Source organism: Pteropus vampyrus, unplaced genomic scaffold (assembly GCF_000151845.1).
Source record: "Pteropus vampyrus isolate Shadow unplaced genomic scaffold, Pvam_2.0 Scaffold143, whole genome shotgun sequence".
Lineage (NCBI taxonomy): Eukaryota > Metazoa > Chordata > Mammalia > Chiroptera > Pteropodidae > Pteropus > Pteropus vampyrus.
The window spans coordinates 272,153-291,873 of NW_011888924.1; the positions used below are offsets into that span (position 1 = coordinate 272,153).

General features: G+C 41.9%; 2 protein-coding genes and 1 pseudogene across 6 annotated transcripts in view; 1 reads left to right on the top strand and 2 right to left on the bottom strand.

Annotated features, from left to right (window-relative positions):
- The window catches only part of ARSG (arylsulfatase G), a 92,327-nt gene extending 87,202 nt beyond the window's left edge, over positions 1 to 5,125 (bottom strand). The window contains exon 1 of the mRNA XM_023535653.1: positions 4,798 to 5,125. The gene's annotated coding sequence lies outside the window, so the exon portion shown is untranslated. The remainder of the gene's footprint in view (positions 1 to 4,797) is intronic.
- Positions 5,126 to 5,510: 385 nt separating this feature from the next.
- On the bottom strand, positions 5,511 to 13,738 carry AMZ2 (archaelysin family metallopeptidase 2). Of its 5 annotated transcripts, XM_011368497.2 has the most exons (9): positions 13,360 to 13,453; positions 12,812 to 12,871; positions 12,377 to 12,470; positions 11,568 to 11,850; positions 11,070 to 11,243; positions 10,869 to 10,997; positions 10,238 to 10,401; positions 8,980 to 9,156; positions 5,511 to 7,680 (listed from the first exon to the last, which is right to left on the bottom strand). In XM_011368497.2, exons 4-9 carry the CDS (start codon positions 11,848 to 11,850, stop codon positions 7,525 to 7,527), a joined length of 1,083 nt encoding a protein of 360 aa, XP_011366799.1. In that variant the 5' UTR covers positions 12,377 to 12,470; positions 12,812 to 12,871; positions 13,360 to 13,453; the 3' UTR covers positions 5,511 to 7,524. The 5 variants fall into 5 exon arrangements, with proteins under 5 accessions (XP_011366799.1, XP_023391438.1, XP_011366801.1 ...); XM_023535670.1 differs by lacking the exons at positions 12,377 to 12,470; positions 13,360 to 13,453 and adding an exon at positions 13,591 to 13,738 and having other exon boundaries at positions 12,812 to 12,873; XM_011368499.2 differs by lacking the exon at positions 12,377 to 12,470 and having other exon boundaries at positions 13,360 to 13,446.
- A 2,217-nt stretch (positions 13,739 to 15,955) lies between these two features.
- On the top strand, positions 15,956 to 16,074 carry LOC111744921 (annotated as a pseudogene).
- Positions 16,075 to 19,721: the final 3,647 nt, after the last annotated feature.

The following is a 19,721-nucleotide window of genomic DNA, read 5'->3' on the forward strand; positions in this document are numbered from 1 at the left end:
TAATTTATGACAACTCAGGGGGAAACAATTAGCAAGCCTAGTTTGGTTAAAGGCACACAAAGCTTGAATATTTCTCTGCACTGAAATGAAAGTGGCATAGTTCAACACCACCTGCTATACTCTGTATAGCATTTCATCAGCCATAGAAATAGGACAATCTGTAAACCTTTGGGGAGGGTGGGACAGGAAATGACAGTGTGCATCGAAAAAAGACACCTGAAACAAGGTGGATGTAGCAGATCTCTGTCACTGCTTGAGCTTGTGGCAGCTTTGCAGACTTAATGACTTCAGCACTTTACGAAACTTTTACTATGAATGTTCGATACACTTTAATTTATAGCTGATTTCTGAGCGATCTGCTTGCTCTATGTCCATTTTGTTAACTGCATGAAAAAAATGTATGCCGATTTCAGTAAGTCAATAATCAAGGTTTTAAATGTTTGGAAGAAAATTAAAACAGGATTGCTGATTTGTTCTGTACGAGGGACATTCTGGTACTTCTAGATTTGCAATAAATGTATAGCTTTTTTATTTAAAGAGACTGGTTAGTGTTTTTATTGACACATCAGCATTCATTATTTGATCCAATTAGAGTTACAAATACAACTCATTCTATGATCACCATTGTATGAGCTACATGAACTAGAAGGAGAAACGGGGTCTCGAAATTCCTTTACAACATGTGTTTGTTATTAGCACCTGGAAGACCTCTCAACCCATATTCATTTCTCTGAAAATGTTGAGAATTTAAAATCGATTTAAAATATATATTAATCTTTTAGCTCTACTATCGACAAACATTTCTAAGAACTATTTTTTGAACTTAATCATTTCATCAATGAAAAAATATCTGAAAGAAATGATATCACAGTAGCCACAGAGTAATAGCTAAGCCTATCAAAAGTAATAAATGAGAACAGTTCAGACTGTCTATATTCAGCTACACACTAGTCCTAAAAAATGTTCTGCCCTCTAAGTAAGAGCACAGACTGCATGCCAGGACTGGGGAAACTTCCTGTAGAGGTTCAGGTAGTAAATATTTAAGGCTCTGCGGGCCACATGGGCTCCGTCACAAGTACTCAACTCTGCTGAAGTAGTGGAAAAGCAGCCACAGACAATGTGTAAAGAAATGATCCTGGCCGGTTCAATAAATGTTTATTTATGGCCACTGAAATTTGAATTTCATAAAATTTTCACACATCATGAAAAACTGATTCTTTTCAACCATGGAAAAAGGTAAAAACTAGTAGTAGGTTGCAGGCAATAAAGAACAACTAGGCAATGGGACTGGGTTTGGCCTGTGGACTGTAGCTTCTGGCCCCTCTGCTCTGCGTATCTATGGAACTAGAATGGACAGGTGCCAGCAGTGGCACAACCCTAAGCTAAACAGCCCTGAGCAGTAAGAAGGATCATTGTGGTCAAAGTGATTCTTGGATCACAGGTGCCAAAGATAGGAAAGATCAAACAGCTGAGAGCACATTAATTACCAGTTTTCATTTCCTGTAACTAAAGAGTCTTCTTTAACCTTAATGACTAATAAGGTTTGAGTAGAAATGTAGACAGTTTCCCTCCCAAAACATAAATTTCCTCCAGTTCCAAAAATGAATTAAAATCATGTGCTCTTTAAGACAAATGCAACCTTCACTGTTACAATGTTTCCAAAGCATTATAGTTCTCAATTAGATACTCCAATGGTATATAATGTAGCCCTTGTGCATCTATTTGCATTTCTTTTAGCTTAATCCATGATGATTAGATAGAGAAAGGATTCTAAATCATGGTTCCCATGGCCCAGATTACCAGTGAAGTCACCAAGAGGTATTTATTACACTTAGATTTCTGTACTCCTTTTCAAACATTCTAAAACTCATGAAGAAATTACAAGTCCTTATTTTTAAAAGTTTCCACATATAGGGCTCACTAATAGGGACCTAGAATTTAGAAGCCATAGCCTTTAAATTTGTAAGTGGTTACAAACATTACTTTCAATGACCAATTAAAGACAATTCAGGCATGTTATATGGTACAAGGTCACTCCCATAACTATACATGGCATTGAGAACAGAGACCCTGTCCTTGTCTTCAGCTTTGTTTGTTATACAGAGGCTAATATAAGCCAGGACCACAAGCTCCAGCAGGTGTGCCAGCCACTGCCTTATAAGTAAGGAACGTAGCGGCCCCTGGTGTCCTGTTTCTGTAATGACTCCATCGGCCTGCCAAACGAGAAAAGTGACAAGTTCAAGAACTTGCAACTTCTCTTTTCAGGTGAAAAAAAAACCTCTCACATCCAAATCAAAATTACGTCATTGACTATGGATATCCGAAGAGGAAATTGTACAGCAAAATGGATATCCCAGAACCCTTTATCTATAACGGTCTGTTAAATAGAGCCCACCAGAGATTGTTGTTTTCACCAAAGATTATCGAGAGAATCTAATACAAACTGTGGCCATGCAGTTATATTATTTACGTACCTTTCCAGCAACTCAAGAAATGAACAAGCACACAAACTATCCTAGCAACTGACTCCCCTAGAATTTGACCAAAATCTTAAGAACCTTCTCTACACTCACGACCTTCATTCTACACCAGACTTTTCCACCAAGCTCTGTACTTATACAGGCCCACGTGACAGTAGATGACTGCCAACCAGGCGTTTCCAACTTAAGAAGTCCTCAGCAGAACTCCTGACCCTCCTCTCCAAACCTGCTCCTCCACAAACCCTCATGGGCTCCACTTCCTAAATGTGTCCAGAACCTGACTGCTCTGGCCAAACTACCAGCACCCTGATCCGAACCGATGTCGTCTGAGCCGGATTTCTGTAATAATCTCCGATCTGCTTGACTGCTCCCACTCTTGCTACTCACCCACCCACCCGCCGCACCCTGGCCTTCGTTTCCCGTGTCGAAGCCTTACGACATCTGTTCAAGGCCCAAGTCGGACACGGTCCCATTTGAGCCTAATCCTTGACAATGGGCTCTTCGTGGAAGGCCGGACGCTATCGCTCTCCGCTCGCACTGGCCGCGCCAGCTGCACTGGCCTCCGCGTTGCTCTTTGAAATCACGAACCTCGGGCCTTGGCTTTTGTCCTTCCCTTTGCCTGGCACGCCTGTCCCTTGCTGTGGATGCGGCGTTGTGACACTTCGATTTGGTCCCCTCCAATGTGTCCCCCCTGAGGAGGCATTCCTGACTATCCTATCCAAAATGGCACTGTCTCTATCCCTTCACTCTGACGCTGTTATAAAAGGATCTGTCTACTGATTTATTATCTGTATATCAGGGTGCGAGTATTTTGTTCCTGCTACATGTTCAAGGTTTTCAGCAGAGCTTGGCACATGGTAGGTGATGCTCCAAAATACTGTTGAATGAATAAATGAATGGGTTCTTCCTTTTCCACTGAGTTTTTCAAGAGAAAAATGTTGGTATCTCTTCACATTTATAGCTCAAGAGCGTCTGGTGCTGCTATGAAGCATTTGGACCACCGTAGCGGATACAGAAAGCATGGTGCTCAAAGCCTACTGGTCCCACATCGGAGATGGGTCTCAAAGGGCCCAGAGATAATGTCTTCTATACGGAAGTCAGGTGTGAGGAAGGTAACAGATCCATCAGAGACTAAACAGTGGGAAGAAATGACCACTAGGGTGGATATGCAAATGAGGGCTTTGAGGCTTTGAGTTTTAACATATTTCTGGAGCAGATTTTAACTTAACCTATGCCCAGTAGACATTTTTTTCATGATCCTTTTTTGAAAATGCCTCAACTGGTAGCAAGCGCTTTTCTGGATACCGAAACTCTTTTTTTTTTTTGGTGCTAAAGGAAAGTACTCTGATTGCTATAACTTTGAGTAACCCCAGATGACCCCACTTGAATAGAAATAGGTTGAAAAAGTTTATAATGTTATAATCCCTTCTATAAACAATCTGAAAAGAACTGTTTAGGTTTGTGGTATTTTACTTCTTATGAAGTCAGGCAGCACAGTGAAAGCAAAGCAGAATGGAAATTAGGGACACTTGAGATCTGGTCCCCTTTCTGTCACTACACACCTTACTTAGCTATTGCAGGCTTGTTTCCTCATCTGTGAAATGGGCTCAGCAATACCCATATCATTAACACTTCACAGTTCTGCTTTCCAAAAATAGAAATGCATTTAAAGGAAATACCAGCAGGCCCTTGGCAATGAGAGGCTACAAAAACAATCTGACACAGAGAACAGCAAGTATCAAGCCCTAACCAATGCTGACTCCAGAGGCCCCACAGTGTTCAAAACCTTTCAGACTGAATATCAACACACCGTACTGTCAGGAGCCCCGCATGACCTTTTCTTCTAAAAAGTTTTCTCTCCTATTAACTTCATAGGTACGTCTTTCCATGTAGACTAGAAATTGGTACTAACCTAGAGCTGGGGCTGTCCAGTGCAGCAGCCATGAGCTACCTGGAGCTGCTGAGCACTTGAAATGGGCCCAGTTGGAACTGAAGTGTGCTGTATATGTGAACATGCCGGAATTTGCTGACTTAGTACATAAATAGAAAGTAAAATGGTTCAATAATTTTTATATTACATGTCGAAATGATATTTTGGACGTCTTAAATAAAATATATGATTGAAATTAATTTCGCCTGCTTCCTTTTGCATTTGCCAATGTGACTAGAAAAGTTTAAATAACATATGTGATTCATATTATATTTGTATCAGACAGTGCTACTCTAGGTTATCGATCAGAACAGAGGATGTGACTGAAATTCACACTCTTTGAGGAAGCACTTTTTAAATGCTCTACCAAGAACTGATTCCACTTACGGCTCTGCTGCAAGGCCAGACGCATTTTCCAGGCCTCGCCTGGGGCGCAGCCCACGTGAGCACCAGCAGGTGGGTGAGGTCGGGTGCTCCCCCCTCCGAGGTCTTGCGGTTCCAGCGCCCTGAGAGGCTGAGTCTCAAGCCTGCGCTCTGGTGGCGCCGGCGAGACGTCTCCTGAACAGAAGCAGGGGCGCACTGGGGTGCTGGCTCACAGCTGCCATTCCAGGCGCCCGGTCTCGGCTCCGGCTTAGCTCTGGACACCTATGCGGCTTCCTGCAGGGGAAGGGCCAGCACGCAGGGCGGGCCGAAGGTCCCGCCGCCTACTGCTACAGTTTTAGGAGCTTGCTCCCAAAAGAGAACCCAAAGGGTTAGAAATTTAACAGTACTCATATCAGGGGAATTTGCGCTTCTAAGAACAAGCTGGACAACAACCGAAGTAGAATCCCGGCCACTTCCTTCTGTTTAACCCTCCCCATTAAACGTCTTGGCGGACTGAAATGTCAACGCTTAATCCTTCCCTTGACCTGAGTATTACTAATTCCAAACGCCCCAACGTGAACAGCATTTCTGATTCACTTATTTCTAGAATAGTGTTTAGTCAGTGGAAAATTAATTCTCCACTTACAAAAATATCTTGTTCATTCAGCATTTGCAGAGCAAAATCTGCATGAATTTGTTTGTTACTGAGTGGAAATAAATTTTTAAAACTACAAAGATTTACCTATAGGACACGAAATTTATTTGCTGTAAACGGATTGTATTTTTAAACAACCCTAAGAAATTGCCCAAAAGAACATACAACCCAATAATTAGTTATACACAACACTTAAGTGATGATTTTGAATAAATGCCTGTTACAAAACCTTGTTTGTCCAATTTTTAACAAGACTGAAGAATTTAATAGATCTTTCTCCTGATTTCACAGTGCAGACTAGTACAAATGAGCATTACATCTTGTCCAAATAATTGTAACTCCCAGTTTACGCACCTCACAGAATGAGTTGTTTGTAAGTACAGGCATATCTCAGAGATCCAGAGGGTTCTGTTCCAGACCACAGCGATAAAGGGAAATTTTACAATTAATCGACACAAATTTTTTTGGTTTCTCAGTGCATGTAAAAGGTACGTTTACACTATACTATACTATAGTCTATTATAAAGTGTGCAATAGCATTATGTCTAAAAAACAATGCACATACCTTAATTTAAAAATACTTTATTACTAAAAATGTTAACTATCATCAAAACCTATTGAAAAAATGACACCAATACACTTATTCGATACAGGTTGCCACAAAACTTCAATTAATGAAAAACAAAATATCTGGAAAGCACAATAAAGAAAATTGCAGTAACACTGAACTACAGGGCTAAAATGTGCTTACCTTGTAGGAAAATGAAAAACAAAATTGAGAATAACCAAAAATACATTATTTGGAGAAAATATATTATTCGGGGTAATAAAAGCCGTAAGTTTTATGAGCCATTGGGTTCTCAGTAATAAATTAGCAAGTGTTCACTCTCCATTTGGTTTTACTGGCAAACCACCATTTTCTAATTTTCGAAATGACTCAGATTTAATCAAGTAGGGGAGTGAATGTAAGGGAATCCATTGATTTGGTTATAAAATGTGGTTTAAATCATACTGCATAACAGGAAAAGAATTAAGGTTTTTATTTTATTATTAATTTTTTTAAGAATTAAATTTTCAAAGTTAAAAATAACAATTACCTTTAAGTTTCACCCTCAAGGTTAAGATGGGAAAGGGGGAAATGCTCTCTGCTCACGTCACTCAGTAATCTAGCAGAGGTGGTTTGTTGCATCTGAGGTTTTCAACCTGTTCCCCACCATGGAAATGCAGCTGATGTTCACAGCCGGATGGGAATCATGGGCATTCTTAACACACTGACAGGTAAGCCCATCACACTGTCTCCCCTTCTCAAGCAAACACTTACTGCAAAGTGAGAGACATTATTGTAGGAATAAACCCAACAGCTGCTCTAATCCCATAGGAAAAGTGCGACACTCAAACATAAGGACCATTATAACAAATTGTAAGAATTCCAAATGACTATATGGGTTAAAGCTGATAATTGCAATGTACACTCTCCCTCCCCCTCACCGCTGTTATAGTATTAGTACTACTCCTATTTTCACTTGTAAATATTCTAGAGACAGTCACATTTAAAGCTGCTAAAAATCAACACACGCTGTTGCTTCTTTCAGGGAGAAGCTGACAAGAAGCAGAGAAACAAGAGGTCAGGCAGGCCAGAGGGCAGAGAAAGTTCACAGAAAAGAAGGGATGTGAATGGAGAAGGTGACCTTGCTGGGTCTAACAGAGAGGGGGCACCTCTCTCTAAAAATTGAAGCAGAAATCACCCCTTGGAAATTAGGTTCCTTGAAAATCCTTTCTTGAGATATATACAGCTATGTTTACACTGTTTATTTACTTACTAGTTACTGCTAATCCTAGCTCTCTTAGGAGACATACACATATTTGAAGAATGGAAATGATGTGCTAGCTGCCACAGACCAGGCTACTAAGACAGAAGTAAAGGAGTTGAGAATTCTTATCATTCAAAATGAGCCTCATTAAAGTTTGGGTACTTTAAAGGTGCTTCTGTTACTTTGATACAGGGCAGAATCAGTAAAGTTTATCCCAGTGAAGTCCTCTACCCAAAGGAAAGCATAATGTGCAAGTCTTTATTTAATTATTCCTATTTGAAGTTCTTATTTTTGGACAACAGCAAGGCATTTTATTATCCACTCTCTCCACTCTTTAAAGGCTTCCACAGGTTTTGGCAAATTGACATTATCCTCACGACTATGTTTCGGAGTGACTCCAGGTGTGTCAGCAGATTCATCATCAATCCACTTCACCAGCGCCTTGAAAACCAGAACACAGATTCATATTTTCACAAAGCACAGCAAAAATAGTTTTAAGCAAGAGAATACATTGGCTTCTAAATCAGCTTATCTAAGTCAGTGACTTACATTATCCCATGAAGATGTTCCATTTGATAAAGATGCTCATGAACATGAAAAAACAGTGATGACAAACTGAGACATGTACCTGTTAGGTTCGCCGAAGGAGGCACGCACAAGGCCGAAGGGATTAAGCAAGGTTTACTGTAGCAGAGTGACAGCTAGGCTGAGCCGAAGATGGCGTCAGCTCTGAATGTGAGGGGACCTGAAACTTATATGGGGCTTGAGGCCGGCATTTTTGATGGAAATATCTCGGGCAGGTAAATTGGCAAGGAAGAGAGGAAAGTGCAGTGAAACGGGGGGTGAGCATGTAGTGCTGCCAACCCAGACGTTGCAAGGTCTGGTTTCCACACAAAAGGTGAGGAGTGTGGCTCCTACAGGACAGGGCAAGGGATAGGGCCCTCCAGGACCTAACAATACCAAAAGTATGTAAATTATGCTTACCAATTACAGTCAGGAGTACGCAGAGCAGAAAAGATGAAAAATACACTAATCCTCACAGTTTCTTAGGGTGAGAGGATAATTTTTTCTCAACTTGCTAAATGTTCCACGGGGAGTTTTTAATTTGATGTGAACATGTACACATATGTAAGAGCACACACAGTTGAGAGTAGACACATTATGTGAAGATACACGTGTAGACATGTATTGCAGTCACCTGGATGAGGAGCTGTACCCATTAAGTTACCTGATGTATACCAATACGTTTGTGGTCATGTGTGGACACATGTACATTCACACACATACTGAGATTACATACTTTCTTCTCTTCCCTCTTAAAATAATCTTTTCCTCCTAATGAATATCATACCTCTGTCCCATGTATGGAAAGATAAATCACCTCTACATATTTTGATCATTTTTCAAAATCAACTTTGCCACATGTATTATTTATTCTGCTCTGCACAGTCAGGCTCTCTTGCCCTAAATGAGTGGCAAATACAGAAACCTCGTCCACTGTTTTTCATTGAACTACAAGTGTAAGGCACTCAGATGCAAATCAGAGTTTTTAAGGAGGCTATTTCTTTGCATGTTTTTTTGAAACCACAGCTTCCTGCTTATCTTTGCACTAATTTCCTCTGATAAATGACAACTCCAGAGAAGGGCCTAACAGAAAATCGTAGTTTGCTACTTATATTATCACTTCCCCGCTTTTTTTGACACCCCCCCCCCCACCCCACCCCCCACACAACCATTTACTTTGTATCTTTCTACAATCTTGAAGCCAATAGCACACTGCAACTTGCGTAAACAGATAGGGCACAGATTTAGGGGGCGCCGGTCAGCTTCTTCCAAGTGGTTGGAGCCTTGCATTAGGCAAGCAAGCCACTGGCAGTGCCGGACTCCAAATATGTGTCCAATCTCGTGGGTTAAAGTCTGCAAGACATTCACATTGAGGCTTTAGAGCACCACCATCATCAACAATGAGTTACACATCCTTTTTCTTGCTTTACAAGAAACAAATTTACAGGAATCTAATCAGACTTAATCCCTCATTTCCTTAAAGGTCTCACTACCTTCCTCACTATACTTAACTGCTTAATTACCCCAGGGTTTCTCAACCTTGACACCACTATACTTTCGGTGGGATCATAGATCACTCTTCATGGGAAGGATGCTGTCCTATGCCCTGTAGGATGCTTAGCAACATCCCTGGCCTCTACCTACGAGATGCCAGTTGCATCCCCTCCCCAATTGTGACAACCAGAGATGTCTCCTGACTTGTTCCCTGGGAGGTAGGTAAAACTGTTGCCGGTTGAGAGCCAGTGCTCTAGACCAGTGGAGTCTGTGTTACCATTCAGATTCTGGGGCCCTTCTCCCAGAGATGCTGTCAGTAGGTCTGGGAGGATGGGCTTGACCTGCATGTTAACAAGCATATCAGATGATGCTGATACAGGGAATGTACACTAAAACACTGTTCCATGAGGTGTAGTTCTCAAACCCCAGCAAACAGTACCGCTGAAAGCAGAAAAGCCTACGTCCCTGGCTATGGAAAATGAGGAGATGGGATTTCCAAGGAGCAGTAGTAGGGGAGACATCTGGAACTGTCAGCAGAACTAACTGCAGTAGAAGGTAGCCTGGAGCCCAAGAGAAAGGCCAGAGAGTAGAGTCCCCAGCCCCCAGCAAGACAGCTTCATTTCATGACCACAGCAGTCTGAAAGTGTAGGTTACCTACTCACACCAGAATTCTGGAATTAAAACTAATGGTGACGATATGAGTACAGCTAAAGCTGCATGTAACTAACAGGACAAAAATCTAGCATAGGTGCTGTAAATTTCAATATTAAGGTATCCATTTAAATTGTTTATTGATCATTTCAGCCAAGCAACAGCCACCAAAAGCATACAAATGATACAAACTCATTAATAATATTACCTTCAGGACTAGTGATGTACAATTTAGGGAATTAGAATCTCTTTAAAAAAAATACTCCTATAGGATTTTTAAACAACTCACCTTACAGGACCGAAGCAGCAAAACACTAGTCACTTCAGGAGTGTAATAGTTATCAAAAATGGAATAGTCACTTGAAGATTTTTTCTGCAACGTCTTCACTTTGCCTTTATAGTGTGAGCTGTAAAAATCATTGCCATACCTGGCAAAGCTGAATATCCCCACACCTACAAAGAAAAGACAAGCAACAACTCAAGAAAGCAAGATTCCTGAAGGAAAGACCAAAATAGAGTTGAAAAACAAGTAGCAAGATTTTCATTTATGCTAATTACATTTCAAATGTCCTTAATTTAATTCGCCTTGCTACTGAATTATCTACATTTCTCATCTGTTGTGCTGAAGGCCTGTATGTGTGCCAGGTATATATGTATGGGCACATTTGTGTAAATTATCTCAAAATGACTCTGTTAAATAGGTATTATTAGCTTCAAGGTCATACAGGTAGTGAATGGCTAACCTGGGAGGAACCCAGATAATCGGAATCTATCAACAACACTAAGGCATGATGCTGCACCAGAAATATTATAGTTTTAAGTATCAAAATTATAATTGGTTAAAATTTTTTCTCTCATTCTACATCTTCAAATATTCTCAAGTTGAGGAAGTTTCCATCAACAATGTCAAAAAGGAATACCATCTGTCAAAGAGGCCTGTCCGAAGACAAAATTCCAGGAGTCTCTTGGGTAGAGATCAATCATTGTTATTCCCACAACACAGAAGGCATCTTCAGGTTTCCTCTTTTTTAAGAACTTCAGGATGTGCCCTATTTTAAAAAGAAATGTATAAATGATACATAGCTTTTACTCAATTCAAACTGTAAAGTTGTTTAATTCACCTGCATGTATTTGTAGGTTTTGGGTGTTATCATTGACTCTAAAGGAACACCTCGTTGCAGAGACAGGAATCGGTTCTAGGAGTTTTACTTTCAAGCCATAGAAAAATGCTTCACAGTAGCCCTTGAGCCATTTAATATATTCTTCACTGATTATTCTGGTGTTTCCTAGAGATCCTATAAGAGAAAATGTAAAGACAGATTTTAAGATGATTAAAATATTCGGTCTTTACACAGTCTATAATTAGAAATGTGGAATTAGAAACAAACCAACTCAAAATTTTCAAAACATCTTTATCATTCATTGATATGAATATGAATTAGAAAGAAACAAAATGTCTTCTTCTTTTAAGGAAGTTTATCTACGAAACTTCCACTATTGGAATGAATGTCGAAAATGATCATAAAAACTACCCCCTTGAATGACATCAATAGCCCAAACTCTTCCTGGCAACGGCAGCATTGCAAAACCAACCAAATCCAGACTATTACAATATATACCAATGCATTGTATATAAATACTGCATTTCTCTGGAGAGGGTGTTCTTCTGTAAGGATCACTGAAAAACTCTTCAAAGTCTTGGGCAGGCTCAGGATGAGAGGTGATCCAATCTGACTGAGAATGCAAGATAATAGGTCCAAAGAGATCACTGGCGGGCTGCAAGGCTTCGTTCATCAAACGCTGTTCCCCGGCATCTAACTTCTTATACTGGGACACAAGTGTTGGGTTCTTTGAGATGAGAGCTGTTCTTAGTGTCTGTTCTGAGTGACGTACTATTTGCATCTACCAAGAAAACACGACAGGTCAAATATAGAATGCACATCTATGCTCGTGACTTTAATCTACCTATCCTCCACATGCACCTCTAATGTCCCCCTAGATTAGAATGATTGATTGTTAATGCCTTAGAGGGGCCACATCAAACCACTGTTCGCTTTCCTCATTTCCAATCTATTTTGGGGGAAGATTATCTAGAAAAGTGGGGGAAAAATCATAAAATTCATTCCTCCATCTCTTACCACCACTGATCCCATTATAAAAACTAGTGGTAACCACGAATGGTAACCTGATTTCCAACTTCCTACTGTCATTTAGGTACTAATAACAATATTGTGAATTGACTCCTTAAGGCCACATGAGAAATACTCATCCTTCCCAATACGGCTCAAAGATGTCCAAAACAAAACAAAAAAATAATGTAAGGCCTGCCAGTTCAGGCTGATAATGTGTCTCAGCCACTGAAGTTTATCCTCTCAAAGTCATGCCACCCTGGGAAGACATCGGGTGACTAATCAAAAGCCAGACTCACAATGACAGGTCTCTTCCATTCACATCGTGTTCTTAGGTAGAGTTTTCATCCTTTCATTTGAATGGATCAAACAGCTGTTCCACTATGAGGCTTTCTGAGTTGAAAAAGGAAAATAATTGGACGGCTCTGTCTGGAACCTATCACATTTTGTAATTATCTAGATTTTTCCAGTTTAATGATAATTGATGGGAAAATTTAAGCTAATGGCTATTCAGGCTAGACATCTGAATCCTGGGGGTCCAGAATGTGGGAAAAATTCCAAACTTGAGGTCTCTACTGTCAAAGCTCTGATAGCACAGAATCACCCTCACTGCTCCACGACTGGGCTGAAATGTGACTTCTACTGGGCAAAATAGCAAGCAAGATGTGCCCTCCTGTATTCTTCCCTGTATTCTTCCTACCTTTAGGGAGGAAGGTTCCCCTTGAAGTTTTTACCTTACAAGGACACGCATCGCTGGGCCTGGTCGGGAAGGTGTTGTGCAGGATACCTTCATCCTAATATTTTAAAAGTAGTGTTAAAAAAGCCTTATGTGAAAAAACCTCCCACGTCTACGCCGGGTGGAGCCGCAAGCAGCAGAATAGGGTCAGTTCAGTGGGCTGGAGGTCTGCAATCTGTCAGTGCTAAAATCGGCACAAGACGGCAAAACCAGGACAAGCTGGTCACCGGAGCTGGCTGCACCTTGCAACTTGCACCTTGGGCTTGGACCCACGTAGGCGCGACGCAGTCCCACCCGGTTGGGGGCTGAGTAGGAGAATTCCCCCCGGGAACTCTCGCTTCGTCTTTTCTCCCTGAGGAGCCTCTTTACAGGCCAGACCTCGCTCCTGGGAGACACCACCGCCCCCGCTGCACTTCCTGCTTCCGCCGTGGCTGCCCCTCCCACATCCTCATCCCTCCCCACCGACAGCGACCGTTTCCACCCTCCACAATCCGGCAGCTCGGCCCAAGCGGCCCCGGCCCGGCGCTGACGCTTCCACCACTGTACCTGCGTCCGGCTAAGACTCGACGCCGCCAGAAAGCCGCCGGCCTACCGCGGCGGGCCCTGCGCGCGTGCGCATCGCGCTCCGCACTTTGCCACGCCCCTTCGCGCGACGCCAGGCCCCATCACACCCCGCCCCTTTGAGGGGCGCCCGCCACGCCCCCTTAGGCCCGCCACGCCCTTGCCACGCCCCGTAGTTGACGGTTGTCTCCCAGTAACAGCGTCTGAGTCCTAGCGGCGGCCGCTGTTCTCTTCTCCCAGCGCAGAGGCGGGTCGCCAGGGGGAGACGAGCCAGCGGTATCAGCGCCCGCGGTCGCCTTTCCCGCCTTGGCCCTCGCGGTGGCGCCTCCACTAGTCTCTCAGGGGCCGCCCTCGGGCCGCGCTGGGCCACGGGGAAGGTGGAGCGCGGGAGGCCGCGTCAGACCGCGTCAGGCGGCATCCATTCCCCCTGGAGCTGCGCCGGCGTCGCCCGGTTTGCACGCTGGTGAATGTGCTCGGTGAGCCGTGGGTTGGAGAAGTGCCCTCTGCGTGACTAATTTAGCAGCCTGGTCCAAAATAACTCAGCCGTGGCCGGAGGTTGACGCACAGCCTCGGCGCACGCTCCGGGTGCAGTCACCCGCTGTACTTTCCCTTCTTTATTTGGTCGCAGCGACTGCCGCGGCCCCCGCGCAGCGAAGCGCCGGCCGCAACCGCGACGCGCAGGTGCAGCCGTGCCGAGTAGCGGGCGGGGCAGAGGCGGTTTCCTGCCCAGATGACGCCCGAGGGTTTCTCTTCACAGAGGGGATGCGTCCCTTGGTGTCTCACTGCTGCTGAAAAGGCCAAAATGCGTCTGCCAGAGCAAGGGTGTGAAGTAGAACAGGCCCGGGGTGGACGTCAGGACTGAAGTAATGTGTGACCTTGGGTAGGCTGCCTAACCTCTCTGGGCCTCGCGGTTCTCACGTGGAAGACGAGAGGAGAGAGCTCTGATCCCCAAGACCCACTTCAGCCCTGGGAAGTTGAGTGTGTCGAAGCAGAGGGTCCCCTGACCCACCCCGGTACAGCCCTGTCATGCCTCCCAGTGCCCATCAGACATGGTCGGTAGTCAGGCTGGCTACTGCCACTGAGTACTTCCGAGGACCAATCACCGCCTGAGGGGCACCCCCTCTCCTTTCCAGGGTATAGGTCTCCGTCAGGCTTCCAAACAAGCCCATGCTCCCCCATACTTTCCTTCCTATCTAACTCAGCTCGTTCTTTCCCAGGTTCGTCTATGCTCTCCACTAAGTTTGCCCTAGCGACTTCCTACAAAGGAACCCGGGGAAGCCCTATTCCACTGTAAACCTGTTTCCTCAAACCTCTGCCTTTTCCCACGGGTTCTCTTCCGAGACCTCACCTTAAGGGACCCCCAACTTTCCTCCCTGGTCATCACTTCTTTCCTCAACCTGTACTAGAATATACCTCTAAACCCTGTTTTTCATTTCTAAGACATTGTCCTACCACAGAAGCAACCTCTTCTTTTGAAGATCAGGACATTGTACTATACTGTGTTTCTTCATCCTAATTCTCCTTCCCAATCTCCAGGAAGTAAACACACACACACACCCACACACACCCTTCTTGATGACCTCAGCACATGTTATTTTCTCACCTCTAACCCCTTATTGACTCTCCTTAGGGGACCTATATTTCGCAAATGTTTCATCTTCAAACTCCAATGATCGCCTTAGCTTCTCATTTGTTCATCCTCCTGGATCTTGAAATCGCAAAATTCATTCTTTGACCACAATGCCCATATCCGCCCTTACCTGAACCCATTCTTCCATAAAATATGTTCATACCATGCCAGTTCTCAAAATTTCAGATAGAGAACCAGCGCAGAGGCGGGTCGCCAGGGGGAGACGAGCATCAGTCTTACCATCCCTGAGAAATAGTGGGCTTTCGTGGATGTTGTGCATTTTGATGGAAGGCCTATCTTGGCATGTCCAGAGAATCAGTGTAGCACATAGGCTAGGATCACAGTCTGTTTTTGAACCTCAGCACCTCCACTTGCTAGTATGTGACCTGCATCAGTTATTTAACCTGTTACGAATCTATTCCCTGCTTTGTGCAACAGATAATAGCACCCACCTTACAGAATTTGAGGGATCAAATGAGTAACTTCGGACTTTGTGCCTTTCGGTTGAATGGCCTTCTGATATCCTGAGAGGCTTCTTTAGCTCAGTTATCACCTCTCCCATGAAGGTTTCCCTAACTCCACCCCTCTCAAGACAAAGCTCCCTCCTCTGCAAGACTCATTGTCTTCTGCGTATCTGCTCTCATTATCCTTATCTGCAGTGAGTGTAACCCTAGTTCTTAAATGTCTTCCTTTCTAGACTATGAGATGATTGAAGGTAAAGACTTTCACTCAGGGCTTCCGGAACTTAAAGGTAATTAGGTTTTCATTCAATTATTTGTATTATCAAGAATTCTTCATTTTGCATTTCAACTGTTTACATTCATTTTCTGCATCAAAAAACATTGTGATTGCCTAAAAATCTTATTATGATAATCTTATAAGGATACCCTGTTTCTGCACAGTTGCAAAGTATTTAATATTTATTTAAAAAAAAAAAAAACATAGTGCTGAGTCTACGGCCATGGCACCATGAACGTGCCTGATCCTGTCTGATCTCGGAGGCTAAGCAGAGTCGGGCCTGGTTAGTACTTGGATGGGAGACCAGCTAGGAAGACCAGGTGCTGTAGGTATAAAAGAAAAAAAGAACCATAGTGCTGTGTGTTCTTTTAAGTTTTGTTTTTTTTAATAAAAAGATGTTTTCTATTACCAAGGATGCCAAGATAATAGGTAATAGGTGGTTTGGAGAAAAAGTATAAGGGCTGACAGATGAGGGCCGACATAGCTAAATTGAGGACGGGATTGTAACTAAGATTATTTTTGCCTATTAATATACAGTTGCAGAATGAACAACAGGATATCTAAATTTCTAGAATAACTACAAGTCTGGTTTTTAGAACTGTATGTATATGCCAGTCGTCCAAGATTAAAAAGAAAAATTTGTAACAAAATTAGAAGGCTACAGAAAACAAGAAATGCAATGTATATGGCAGATAAAGGATTTTTAAATGGCTTTTACAAACCAATAGGGAAGAGATAAACACCATGATGTAAAATGAGCAAAGAACACAAACAGATAATCAGAATGATCTATTAACATAAAAGTGTTCAACTGTACTAATAATTAAAATAAAATGAAAACCACTCTAATACTTTTTCTTACCTATCAAAATGACAAAACTGTTTATTTTAAAATAATTTAAAGCTTACAGAAAACTGGCAAGAATAATATAAAGAATTCCTATATAATCTTCACCTAGATTTTCCTATTGTTAATATTTTACCTCATTTGCTTTCTCTCTCCATATATATATACACACATACATATGTGTTTTTCCCCAAAAATCACTTGAGAGTAAGTCACAGACATGATGTCCCTTTATTCCTAAATACTTTAGTGTATGTTTTCTAAAACCCAGTACATTTCATAAATAACCACGGTACAATTGAAACATACCAGTATAAACTCGTGTTTGAACTGTACCCTTTCGACCTCCCCCAATCCATATTCTGTAGTTTCTGAATTTTACTTATCCTGACATTCCACTAATTAGAGAGTCATTTAGATTAATAACCAATCTATCATTCGTTTTCCTGGTTCTTTGGTTTTATTTACTAAATATATTAAAATATTCCAAGTACATGTTTTTAAAAGCCAATTAGTACTAAAAAGGTTGTAATGAAAAGTAACAGTTCCCACCCACAGGCCATTTTCCAAGAGGCTTCTGCTTTCTGCTCCTCAACTGTTTCCCCTGGTATTTATCTACATATTTCTAAACAATAATGTGTAATGAGATTTCTTGATCTGTTGATTTAAGTTAGTATCTATTGATTTACTGCCATGATAGACAATAGGGACTTAACTCTCATACATCCTCACACTTCCCACCTCTCATTCCTCTCAATATACTCATATCACAGGTTCGATTGAATCTATAATCAGTGTTTATATTATGATGATTTTACAAATATTGTTCACTGCAGAGCCAGTATACTATGGCCATACTCAATTTCTTGTAGAACTATTTTTGCCTGGAGTTCATAATCATTCCATTTCTATTATTTGCTTTATTTTCTTTTTTAAATTATAAAAGTTTCATTTGCCCAGTGTCTTACGACCTTTTTTTTTTTTTTGATGCTTTATCATCTCTTGTACACACTCATCAATAATATCTTCCACGTAGCCCAAACACATTGGTTGCTTTTTTTTTTTTCCTGGAGAATTTCATTCTGGAGCTCTTCATCCCCCTGTTCCAGTCTGAACTGGCCCTCTCTAGGCCTGCTGCCAAGCTCTCACCCTGGGACTGCAATGGCGCTCCGCTCTGTTGGATCCCATTTCTTAAATTCTGTGTCTTCATTTCTTGGTTTACTCTTGTGATTGCAGAAGCACATCCCCCAGAACTTTTTGGAATAAAGGTACATAGAAACAAAAATTTTGAAATCTTGCATATCTGAAAATATTTTTATTCCACTCTCATACTTAACTGAGAGTTTCCCTGGATTGGTATGGAATTTTAGGTTGAAAAACATTTTCTCTCAAAATTGTGAAGAGTTCCATTTTCTTTTGACTTCCAATAATGCCATTTTGATTCCTAATCATTTGTATGTTACCTGCTTTTATAGGAGGATCTTAGAGTCTTCCCTTTATCCTTAGAGTTCTAAAGAACTCTACATTTTTAAAGATTATACATTTTTTAAAGATGTGCCCTGGTCTGAGCCTTTTTTTTCCTATTTATTTTATTGCTCACTCAGTGGACCCATCAATCTTGAGACTCTCACCTTTACGTTCTAAGAAATTTTCTCGTATTATTTTTTTATAATTTCTTCCCTCTTTTTTTTGCTAGATGTGGGACTTTCCTCTAATTTTCTTTCATATTTTTCTATCATTTAATAATCTGACGTTTTCATCAACTCTCTCCCATCTTTTTTTTGAATCTTTATTTTTAAACACTGTATTTAATAGCCAAAAGCCTTTTCTTATTCTGATTGTTTATTTTGTATTTTTTCTCCTTTTATGGATTAGAGGTCTTCTCTTATCTCTCTATGGATAATAACTATACCACTTTCAGAGTTTTGTTCTGCTGTTTCCTCTGTTTTGCTTTCTTTTTTTTTTCATTTTAGAACTTTCTGCAAACATCTGGGGATCCTTGATTGTAAGGTTCTGCGTGCATGAAAGTGGCTTATCCACTGGGGATTCTCAGAGGTGATCTGCCAGATAGCTAGCTGGTTCACTGAAAGGAGATTACCCAGTGTCCAAACCTGTGACCATCTCGTTTTTTCCAAAAAAGAATCGTTTTCTAAATCACTGCCGGTGTTCTGGGAGCAGGATACAGTAAGTAGCCTGACAGTCCCACTAATGAATGTGCAGATTCTGAATCCTCAACCCCCCTGTTTTCATCCCCTATACCTTACTGCCCATAATGACTCTCAAGAGTCACAACCAATTCATTTAAGCAAAATACATTAAGAGAATTTCAGTCATTACCTGCTAGCATCAATCTGCTCAGTTTGCTTTTTCTCTAGAGCCCTTTTCTGATATCAGCTGAGGAAGTGGTAGTCTGATTGGTCAGGAAGTGGGAACAGGTGGGTCAGGTGGGTAATTTGGGGTCACAGGGTCCCTCAGCAGAAGAGGAGCCCAGAGCAGGTAAGGCAGATTGAGGAGTGTGCTGTGATCTAGGGGGTTAGGACACAGGGCCCTGGATGCCACAAGGGAGTTGGGAAGACCGAAAAGAAAGTTAACTTGTACTTACATCGTGCTCAGAGCCAGGACTATAAGTGGAGAGCAAGAGATGACTTGTTTTCTCCCTTCTGCACTGCATGCAACCTGCCCTCAAAGACTCAGAGCCCAGGTACAGCAGGGGTGAGCTGTGCAAATGAACCTGAGAACCAGTCACCCTGGAAAGACGTTTTCTAGGGAAACACATTCTACCTTCCTAACAACCAACTTAGAAATGATCATTTGGACCATGTCCTGCTTGCAGACTGAGGCTTGATTTGCCTATAATGGGCCAGCCCTGGTAGTGCCAAGGGAGAGAGGCCATTAGCAGAAATGAAAAGCCAGAAATCTTTTAGTCCATTAGGTTAAAAGAGGATTTTTCTATCTTTCATTATTTATGATTTGTGACTATAGTTACTGTTTCCCAGAACAAACAAACTGTTACAGTTTTACTTCAACTTTCTGGTGCAAATAGATGCTTATCATCAATCGTGCTACAAATTGCTAAGCAATCACTCAGGCCTTTGGTGCTATGGCCTCCTTTGCAGTACTTTGATGTCTTGT